Source organism: Gastrolobium bilobum, unplaced genomic scaffold (assembly GCF_033153095.1).
Source record: "Gastrolobium bilobum isolate Gb01-03AN ecotype WA unplaced genomic scaffold, APGP_CSIRO_Gbil_v1 utg29494, whole genome shotgun sequence".
Taxonomy (NCBI): domain Eukaryota; kingdom Viridiplantae; phylum Streptophyta; class Magnoliopsida; order Fabales; family Fabaceae; genus Gastrolobium; species Gastrolobium bilobum.
The window spans coordinates 53,026-64,309 of record NW_026895958.1 but is presented as its reverse complement, the minus strand read 5'-3'; the positions used below and the strand labels follow the sequence as shown (position 1 = coordinate 64,309).

Genomic DNA, 11,284 nt, shown 5'->3' with positions numbered 1-11,284 from the left:
ACCCCACCGAATCTCCATCGTTATGTAATTAAAAGCCAAAGTTGGTTGGCTATTCCTGAGTGGGGAAGATGAAATATTAAAATTGAATCACGTCGTTGGGTGGGACCCAATTCAAAGATTGACAACTAAAGAAAAAAGGTTAAAAAATTAGGAAAAATTGAAAAATAGTGATATAAAGAGATCGAAAGAGAAGGAAAAAAAAAAAAAACAGAAGCACGCACAGACAGCTAAGTTGGTATTTGAGAGTCAGTTTCAGATTTGGTATACAGCTAAGTGCTAAGTAACATCGCCAAAATCAGAAGCTGAAGCTGCAGGATCCTATGGTGGGTCGCAGGTGCACGCTAACAATTCTCTGACCTCCCTCACCGTGGACTGCCAAAAACTCTCTCTCCTCGCCGGTAAGTTTAAGGAACAGTCAAATTCTTCGGCATCGTTGTCAAACTCAAAGTGGGTTGGTTTTGTTTTGCATTTTATTTTTTGGGTTTGTTAAGGTGGAAGTCAAAGGTTTTGTCGTGTGTTTTGTTGTGTCGTGTCGTGTTCATTTAGATTCATCCCCCCCTTTGGTTTCTCTAAAGTCTAGGTGGTTCGGAGGATGGATCCAACGCAGTCAAGCTCCAATGTAGTGGTCGTGTTTTTAGGCAGTGGGGATGAGTGAATTTTCTTTGGAAAATTCTGGGTGTTGTTTGGTTGGTCGGAAAAGGAAAAAAAGAAAAAAAGAAAAGATGATGATTGTGAGTGGGGAAAATTTTGGCAGAAGATAAAGATGGAGACTTTGGACAGAAACAATTGTGGGAAATGAAGGACACTCTGGAAAGTGGGAGATAGTGAGAGAGAGGCAAAGTTGCAAATTTTTGGTGTGGAATTAAATTTTGGATAGGAGGACAGGGTAGAGTTAGAGGTGATAATTTAATGCTATAATATACCCTATTGGTTATGGGGATTGGAGGGTAGGGTTGGGGCTGTTTGTTTTGCTTTGTTTTAGTGTTGGCATTAATTGCAGAACGAGACGGTAGAGGGTGTGTGGGGGAGCTAGAGAGAGAGAGAAGAGAGAGAGAGAGAGTAACGGTTGACCATTATGAAGGCTATAATTACAACTCATCCATTATCTCTTAGTACTCTGTAGCTGCTTTTATTGTTTGTATTAATTAATTAATTAAACTTTTTTTCTCTGCCTTTTTTTTAAAAATTTATTTATTTATTTTTCAACCCTTAAATATTGAAGTACATTTATCACATCCAAGGAAACTCTTCCTCATCTCCGGCTTTGGACTTTGGTAATTCTCTGTTTCTGATTTGTTCTCAGCTATATCAATGTCTCTTTATGTGCTTCTTTTGTCCTGAAGCTTCTCTCTCTCTCTGCCTTCCATGGTTATGATCAACCAATTTTGCTTTGTTTTTATTTATTTTTTAATTCAAAGCGCTTTTGTTTTGATACTTACATGTTGTTTTTTTATTTTTTTTTAACTCTTTCAACTCCGGATGAAGTTAGAGTTTTCTCTGAAATTGTCAGTTCTCAAGGGAGATAGAGAGAATAACAAAAATTTCAGTTTTTTTTTTCTTCTTCTTCTTCTTCTCTGATTAGAAGAATATTAGATGTGGCTTATCATATTTTCTCTTTCAATACGGGTATGATTTTTTAGCACTTTTTTTTATGGGGCTGTGAAGGTTTTGGGATCTGTGATAGATCTCTATCGTTTTGACCATGTCCCCTGTTTTCCTTCATGCTTTTGAGGTGTAAATTGTAACCCAGTTGGGATTTTTCACTGTACTTTTCTGGATATTTAAACTTGTTTATTCTGATGAGTCAGATCTAATCAGGCTAAAGGACAAAATATTGGTTGGGATTTTGTAGGGAGCAATCTTATTATGTAGGCCTTGCGATTTAAAATTTCGGTTTGTAATTTTGTAGTTGAAAACTTTCATAAAGTTTGAGATTTTTAAACTTTTTTATTTGTCGTTTTATACGCTGTGTACTGTCTTTGGATTCTACTTCCTTAGCCGATTTCTTTTACTAATAAAAGGAAAAAGCAACTGGTACTTGCTTTTTGGTACTTGAATATTATCATAGGCTCTTAGGGTGGATTCAAATATTCTTAAATAAACAAAACTGATTGGTATATATTCTAATGCTGTGCGGATATTAGAAGCTTAAGTTAAAATATGGTCCCCAGTTTTATTGGTTTTTGAGTGCTTCAATCTTAACCTTGTTACCTTCTTCGAGCTTGTGGGAAACTCTCCATGGCCCTTTCTTATGCTCTTTGGTCTCCTTTATAATTAGAGCCATGCCTCGAATTGGGTTCTGTTCAATAGCATTAACAGCTAGAATTTCCTTCCCTACATAGGAATTGAAATTCTGGGTATTAGAAAAAAGAATCAGAGTTTCTTCTCTATCGAATTCCTAGTAAATATTTTAAAGTTTTCTCACGAATAGTGGATTGGTTCTGTTCTTTTCTTTGAAGTAAAGTTATCTTTTGTGGCATCGAAATAGAATCTTGTTATTGGTGCTTGGTTTTGAATACTTTATTAATCATTGAGTCCATTATTGCTCATGTTTTCATTAAAGTACAGTTAACGCTGGTTACTTGCTAACCTAATTGTTCTTGTTTGCTGATTTTCAGGTTCCAGCAGAATATTTTGTAATCAGATTAGTATCTTTGTTGGAGAATTGTGATATTACCACTGGTTGTTGCACGGAAAATCTACCAATGTATTTGAACCTAAGTACACAATGAAACTAGGTAACAAACTGTTTATGATATCTGCAAATGGTTCTTTTAACTATCTCCATCAGCCATTTGTATTTGCTCTTTGCTTTAAAAAGGGTTGGACAAGAATGGCTTTGGTTGACCTATTGGGCAGTAACAAGATTGTGATCCCTGAAATGGACCTCCTATATGTATTTTTTTTATTTTTTCTTTAAATTTGTTGGTCCATGATTCTTAGCTCTCGATGAGGGTGGATTGTTTCTTGACTCATATATTGAATAGGAACTCTTGAAGATTATCAATTTGACTGATGAATTAGGTCGTGGATATGTTCTTTCAGTTCTTTGAATGCAATAATATAATTATTTTAAGCATTGATGTTTCAATGCAATAATATAACTATTTTAAACATTGATGCTTCCTATGATTAACTGAAATCGTTTATGTTTTGAATGGTGTGTGTTTCATAATCAATCTGCTTATTGTTGTTTTGAAATTCAAATCTTACTAATTCATTTCTCACTGGTACGAAAAAGAATGTGCAGAAGGTGACCTAGCTTTCTTCCATTCAAATATTGGCCTTATGCCTGAATCTCAATCGTTAGAGTTCAATGGTAATGATCAAAACTCCGCTGGATACAAATTACAAAACCAGAAAGTGAAGGAATATGAGGATAAAGTCTCTGTTTATTTAAAGAAGAATGAACGGGGTTTCGATCAATCACCATATGACATGGAGTCAGCAGATTGTATGACTACACACGACCTAGATTTTTCTAAGAGCATGATTGATCTGAAAAATGATTATGAAGCACAGTTAAGGGACTTAGCTGAGCCCCTATGTCATTCGTCAAAGGATATAGAGTCACTTATAAAGTTTCCAAATGATATAGAATCAGTTAAAGGGTTCCCTACTTCAGAAATTGCTAATCCTCTGGAAGAAATGGATTCTTTTGAGAATTCAGTGGATGTCTATATGGACAAAACTGTTACAGAATGTGAAGCAGAACAAGCAGTTAGTTACAAAGAGAGTAATTACCATGTTGTCAAGGATATCTGTGTTGATGAAGGAGTACTTACCAAAGACAAGGTCATGTTTGAGAATAGTTTCCCTTCTGAGAGTTACAAAAAAGATGAAAAGCAGAAGGACAACAGTGGAATCGATGTACTAAATCTACCAGCAACAGAGGAATCTGACCAGGATTCTGCTAATCATGATCAGCCCAAGGATTTGATGCACAAAGATGAGAATGTTACTGTAAAACTTTTTGGTAATGTCCACAAAGAGATGGTTTTACCTGAATATGAGGTTTTGTTCCAAGAGCTAGGCACACGCGAATTCATGCCTTCTGATGACAATGTTGAACAGGTATTCAACATATTAGCAAATGTTATCGAAACATTTTGTTTTGAAATATATGTTCTTTTTAAAGGATTGATTGATTACTTTGGTATCTTATTTAAACTTCCATCGCTGTTACATGTTGTTAGTTATAGCATTTAAAACAGAATTTGTGTTCATGATAGCTTTGAACAATTTACCTACTATTGAGTGAAGTTTCTAGGTCATTTAGTTTCTGATATTGATAATTTCTTTTGGAAATTTTGTGTGCTTGCTTGTATGTGTGTGCACATGCACATGGACCTACCTGGAATGCGTTAGGGAGGGCAATTTTTATGAAGTAATATTTGTGATTTATTTGCAGGTATCAGGCGAGCCTGAATTGAACTCCAAGTCCAAAGAGTCCATGAATATGGTTGAGGAAGCAGTATTGGCAAGTTCCACATTGGCATTAGCAATTGATGAATCAAACAGTGATAACATGCTTCCGGAGAATGGAAGCTGCAGTTCTGAATTTAATCCTTCAGCTCCTACAGCTTGTGGCAAAAAGGAATGTCAACAAGTTGGTAGCTGTAAATGCGACGAAACTGAAAATACATCTAAGGCTGTTGATGTGAAGTCAGATGATGAGGCTGTAACAAGTCATCTTCGTCACAGCTTAGGCGAGTCAAGTTTCTCCGCTTTAGGCACAGTGTCAAGCCGTATAAGTTACTCGGGGCCTGTCCCTTATTCTGGTAGCATCTCTCTTCGATCAGATAGCAGCACTACTAGCACGCGGTCCTTTGCTTTTCCCGTGTAAATTGCCATAAAACTTTTTCTGTTAATACCATTTTTTTATAAGCCTTTTTGCTAGTTATGTATGACTTAATAGGCTGTTTTGCATCTTTGTGCTTGCAGACTGCAATCTGAATGGAATAGCAGCCCAGTCAGAATGGCAAAAGCTGATAGAAGCCATTGCCGCAAGCACCGGGGTTGGAGGCAGGGCCTTCTTTGCTGTAGATTCTGATAGGTTATTCTCTTTTTTTTTTTTTTTTATGGTTTAAAATTTATAGAAAGTAAAGTACAGCCTGCTACCATAAAGCTCCAGTTATGTGCATGTCCAAGTATAAATCATTTAAATTCTACTTGAGTATCATGCATGTTCATTCTTAGTTGTTCTCTAGTGTGCAATAGGTTTAGAATGCCATGCCATTGCTATTAGTATGTCTGCAAGCAAAATCTTTGTTTTTCGCCTTGCTTGCATCACTGCTTTTTTCCTTTTTCTCCTTACCTATACTGCTATACATGATATCGTTGATTTTTTATTGCAAACAATTCCTAGTTTATATTAATTTTGCATAATTATATGTTTAACCAAAATCTCTAAATTTAGAATATAGCTAGCTTAATCATTAAAGTCTCTTGATTTGGTTGTTAAGAATGTAATTTAAAAATGTTGCTGTAGTTACTCGGGAAGGGAGATTGAACTTTACAAATCAGGAAAATAGATAGAATAAGTAATTTGCTATAAATAACCGAGGAACACATAAAAAGAGGTGGAAATGGGAGAGGGCGGTGGGATGATATTACTGCCAAGAGGTTTTTAAGGTCACATGTAAAATGGGAGGAACTTGATCCATTTCCTATATTGAAATTGTCATGTCATGACTTGTCATTTCAGACCATGAGTAATGGATGGAGATATTTTTTGGTGGGCTCAGAGCATAGTGGTCCATTTCCAAAAAAAAAGGAGGAATTGAGAGGGAAAAAACAAAAAAGGAAGGGATAGAAATAGAATAAAGTTTTCCATTTATGTAAAAAGGATCACTAAATAAATGGTGAGCCTCGAGTACATTAAATTTTTTCGTAACGGATGACCTCTTGACGTTGAAGTATATATATATATATATATATATATATATATATATATATATATATATATATATATATATATATAGATTTATATTTCTGCAACTACTGTACGTGCAGTAGTTAAATACTTGTTATGAGAGAAAAGCTTACGATTGATTTTTGTTGAGATTGTGATTCGGACGTTTTTGACGCGGTCAAATACTGATTATAACATGACTGGATACTGAAGATGGTGGTTGTGGGAACTTTGGATTTGGTGTTGAATTGCAAAACGGAAGCGTGTTTTTTGAGAACTGGCTTCCTGACCTTATAAGATTACTGTGAGATTATTGTTCATTTTCGACTATGCATACGGTAGAGTCTCCAAATTTTAAGGTCGTCTTCTTCCTTGACTACATAAATCATTTGGAAAAGGTTTATAGGAAGACATTTACAGGCATTAGATTACCTTTCAGGATAAGAAGTGCAAGTATGCCAAGTAAAAATGTGCCTATATATAACAATACATGATATTCATGACGATGGGTATCTTTCATTAAGAACATTGTATAAAAAGAAGTCTACTTCTCAAATTGTTACAAAGAATGAGAGAATTTATTTTATTTTTTTATAAAGAGTGGGGATAATCTTCTTTAACTTTCCATTGTATTGCAGGTATTAACAAAAAGTAATTTTGTCCTACTGATCATCACTGTCCAAACATTAATCTCAATCGACTAAATTCTCTTGAAATTTTCTCTCCTTACTTTCGAAACCTACGTAGACAAATTCAAGCTGCACTAAGATACCCTCTCAACTAATCACCCCCAACCCAATGTATGCTGAGCACGTATTTTCAGTAGCCATTTCTCTCCATGAAACTGCTACAATTCTTGTTGCTAATTCCTGCACTTTGAGTTTCCACTTTTCTCCCTTAGTTGTGCATCATGGGCATTCTCTCCTTTGGAAAATTCATTTTATAAAAATTTGCAAATTTCTTATTCGAAAATTATAATGCCATCTTTTTTCTCTCTTGTCATACCTGTAAGGTATTCTGACGCTCAAGTCAGTTCAATATTCAATGTAGTTCAAGTATTCAATGAGAGATATCTTACCTAAGCTGAATGCCTTATAGTGTGGAATGTCTTGTTTCATGCCGCCTTTCCTAGGGCGGTGTTCATGTTCATTTGTGGAGAAAGGTGACCTCTCACGTGCTATTCCTTGGTCAAGAAACTTAGAGTTGGGCTAGTTTCAGTAGGCGTAGTGGCAAGCAGGTGCTTCCAATTATTCATTGGATTCAAGTGGCGGTTAAGTCGAGATTCCCCCTGTTTGTATGCGAAATAAGTTGCCTTGATGGTCAAGCTAGGTAGTTCTTGGGCCCTATGAGCCTTTATTGAATTGATATTCTATCTCGCATATATTAGATCCACATAAAAAATCGTTATTGTCAAATTTTGAACTCTTTCGGCAACTCAATGTTTCCCCCCACTTATTATCTCTAATCCAATCGATGGTAATAGATTTGCAATTACAACCAAAAATAAATACCAACAAAGTCTCGTTAAATATAATTCATCCATCGGACATCACTTTAGATGGAGATAGTAATTGTGAAGGAAAACATGGAATGATTAAAAGCAATTCTAAAATCGACTTGATAATTATCTTCTGTCTTTATATGCATTGATAATGATGAATCTAGCGATGAAATGCTTGCAACTGCATATGATAGAAAGACATAGTATTGAGAGGATGCTTGTTGAAAGGAAAAGCAAGTTTGGTGTGATATATAAAGCCTGATAATTTAAGCTTATATTATACATTGTTATTTTTAATTGTTTGGTGTTACCATTATATAGTATAAACTTATACAACATAATCTCTTAATACATTAAAATGATATATAATTTAATCAAGCCTTGGAGGTGGAATTAGGCCTGACAAGGAGTTGATGTATTAGCTTAATCCCTTCCCATCTTTTTCTTCAACATTGTAACCCTTCTGCCCCTTTTCTTCTACTTCTTCCCCCTTTCTTCCATTGGAGGCAAAAATTAATCAACACATTTTTGCTTAATACCTTCATGATTCCGAAAAAATACAGAACACTTGAGACTTTGGAAACATAATTTGGTAGCTAAGAAAATTCAAAACTACAAGAAAACTTAAAAAATGAAAACAGAGAGAGAGCATCAACGGCCGCAAAACCATTAACAACATTAAAAATATGATTTCAGAATCCAAGCATAAACACAGAGATTAAAGAGAAGCGCGAGAAAAACGTTGAAAAAAGGAGAAGAAGATATTGATTGAGTGGAAGGATCAGGGTTGGAAAGCAAAACAACATACCAAGCAAAAAGTAATATAATTTTATTTTACAAAAATTTATATAGCTTTTGGGACATATTGATAGATAGATTTTTATATAAATTAATATCATATGACATAGACATATTGGGAAGAATTATAAAAATTCTTTATTAAAGGGTAATTTTGTTAAAAATATTTATTTATATCCTATCTAGTATTTATTTATTTATTTTGTTAAATTAATATTATTATATAGTGAATTACTAGACACTAGATAATATTATCTTATACAAAGTATTATCTTATATAATATCATGTCAAATACTGAATAATATTAAAATTTAATCTGGACTTATACTATAATATCTTATGTTATTAGTCGTCATCGTATCTTGCATGCCTTAAGGATAACACAAGATGTAGTACTTCTCGTTTTTCTAAGCAATGAGGTTAATTGGACGAATGTAAGCGGACACTTACTTATTGTGTCACTTGCAAGGACAATGGTCTTGGGACTAAACTCTCAATTCCTTCAATATGCAAGAATGTTGAAATTACGTACGGTTGTACTAGTTTTATTTTTTTCCCTTCTCCATAGAAGTTTTGCGTAGTGCCATTACATTGCTAACACCATTTCTTTTTACAAATTCCACTGCTTTTAATTTCCACGTTTCCCCTTACACACCATGCATACTCTTGATTTCCATCAACAAAGTTATTTCGTCATAAACTGTAAGCTTCTTGATCTAACACATTGTTTTTCGTCTTCCTCTTATTGTATCTCTATCCCTAATAATATTACTTTAGATGTAGTTATGTTACTCTGTTCATAATTTCCTTTAATTCTTTAATAATTTATTTTTAATTTAAATCAAATTATATTACTTTGTTGAGAAGAAAAAGTTGTTATTTGAATACCAAAAAAAAAAGAAAAAGTTGTTATTTTATTTTGTTGGCCTTTACATAAAGTTCAATTTTTTTTATGATGTGTAATTTTGTTTTACAATTTATCGATGGATTTAATGTTTTTACAGTGAGTATAGATAAGTTATCTATATTCACTCACAAAACAACGTCATTTTGGATTGAAAAATTAAAAAAATTATAATGAGAAAGACTCTTATAACCCTCAAATAAATTATAATTACAAAAGTACCTTGATTTTCTCTTCAAAATGACATCGTTTCGGAGTCAATATAAATAACTTATCTACATTGACTGCAGAAAAAATAAACCCTTTATAGATTAATGTGAATCAATACATTGAAATTATAGAAGATAAAGTTTTGTGTTTTTTATGATTTTAATTAGAGTATTTTTTGTATTTTATTTACAATTTGATATATTTTGTTTATTAAGGGTATTTTTCACATTTTTGATAATAAGAATATTTTTAGTATTTTGAGAACCATATATGCAACCTGGTCAAAAATCCATGAACAGGGCATAAATCGGATTCACCGACCAGTTATTAAAAATTATGGCAAAATATTCCACAACAATATCAGTCCTAGGACTCAAACCCAACAACTAAGAGAAGGGAAGTGAAATACTAACAATTAAGTCACATTATTTTGGTTGTCATATTACCAGTGGCGGAGCCACTTGCTTCTTAGCTGATTCCTTGGCACCAACCGATTTTTAAAAATGCTATATATTTTCTTTAAAAGTTATGGTATAGCCTAGGTATTGATTAGGTTTTTAAAATAAAACAATATTGGTACTAGTTGGATTTTAATAGTTAAGCCTTTTGGCACTGGCTGAATCTTTTCCCTGGCTTCGCCACTGCATATTACTTTTTATATTTATTATATATCTTTACATAAATTCAATACAAGCGGCTCAATCCATAATCCACCAGTTGAACCAATAATCTATTAACTTAGTACCCCAATCGAATCGATGACCGATTCATATTTCATAACATTAATACATTAATGGGTCTCAGTCACAATTTGAAGCCACAAGGAGTGAAATTGAAGTTTTTTTTATTATTGTAAAATGTTTTTTCTGTTATAGAAAATAAAATGATCTCTTCTAAATTTCAAAATGATATCATTTTGGGATTTGAAAAAAAAAATACAGGGTACTTTTACAATTTTATTTCTTTCTAGCAACATGAATTTTTCCAAAAAATTTTATTCTTTTTTCTCAAACATCAAAACAACACCATTTTGAATTAATTATAAAAATTTGTAAATAATTTTATTTTAAGAAAAGTAATTTAAATTTGAGTAATGTAGCCCAATAACCGACTATAGAGAAGACTTTGACCAATTCATTTTGGGTTAATTAATTAAGTTTAATTTTTCTTTTTCCTTTTCCACATCCCCAATTCATTTTCTCCCTTTCCTAGGCTTTGTGTCTTGATCTTCAACTCCCATGATATTAAGCACCCAGTGTTGCATAACCACCACTTGGAGCTCGACAACAGCCATTAATAAAGATGTGCAACGACCACCATCACATATGAGCACCAAATCATTTTTAAATTTGTTTCCCTTATTCATTACATGCCAAAGTTTTTGAGCAAAATGACTGTACTAATTTGGTTTACTTTTTTTTTAAATAATAAATTTTTTAAAGATATAATTAAACTAATGCAGTTAGTTGGCACAAAATGCATATGAGAGTAGTCCCACACAATTGTAATGCCGGATTACAACACTGATAATAGGTCATCATAAACATGTTTGACTAGCCCCACATGTATTTTGTGAGAAACTTTTTGCAATGCGAGCCTATATATATTGCAGGGTCACGATTGTGGCACTTGGTTTAGACCAAGAAGTCTTACATGTGCCAATAAAGGTGACCACAATTGACTAAGGGTTTGGTCTATATCCCATAAGGACATGGGTTCAAATCCCACTTTCATACAACTCACAAACTCTCCACCCATAAGTAATTGAATTTTGAAAATAGCATTCCTTTTTAAAAAACCAATAGCTTTGAAGGAGAGTTGGCAAACTAACGAGAGCGAATATTGAATAAAACCTAGCTTATTTAAAATGTGTAACCTACTATAGAAATACCCAATAACATAATTCATGACACTCAATATTTGGGCCAAACCACAATAAATAGAACTAATTTATTT

The 11,284-nt window shown here is 33.3% G+C and overlaps 1 protein-coding gene across 5 annotated transcripts; it reads left to right on the top strand.

Annotated features, from left to right (window-relative positions):
• The first annotated feature begins 249 nt into the window (after positions 1 to 249).
• LOC133296970 (uncharacterized) lies at positions 250 to 5,336 on the top strand. 5 transcript variants are annotated; one of them, XM_061496013.1, is made up of 5 exons: positions 250 to 398; positions 2,619 to 2,738; positions 3,242 to 4,074; positions 4,412 to 4,842; positions 4,945 to 5,336. In XM_061496013.1, the coding sequence occupies exons 2-5, from the start codon at positions 2,729 to 2,731 to the stop codon at positions 5,051 to 5,053; spliced, it is 1,383 nt and encodes a 460-aa protein (XP_061351997.1). In that variant the 5' UTR covers positions 250 to 398; positions 2,619 to 2,728; the 3' UTR covers positions 5,054 to 5,336. The 5 variants fall into 5 exon arrangements, with proteins under 5 accessions (XP_061351997.1, XP_061351996.1, XP_061351999.1 ...); XM_061496012.1 differs by lacking the exon at positions 250 to 398 and adding an exon at positions 1,110 to 1,274; XM_061496015.1 differs by lacking the exon at positions 250 to 398 and adding an exon at positions 1,337 to 1,368.
• Positions 5,337 to 11,284: the final 5,948 nt, after the last annotated feature.

What these genes read in the sequence shown, in the direction of transcription:
- LOC133296970 (XM_061496013.1), top strand. An exon ending in CTGATGACAATGTTGAACAG is followed by an intron (nt 4,075 to 4,411) that starts GTATTCAACATA and finishes ATTTATTTGCAG; the next exon opens with GTATCAGGCGAGCCTGAATT. An exon ending in CGGTCCTTTGCTTTTCCCGT is followed by an intron (nt 4,843 to 4,944) that starts GTAAATTGCCAT and finishes TTGTGCTTGCAG; the next exon opens with ACTGCAATCTGAATGGAATA.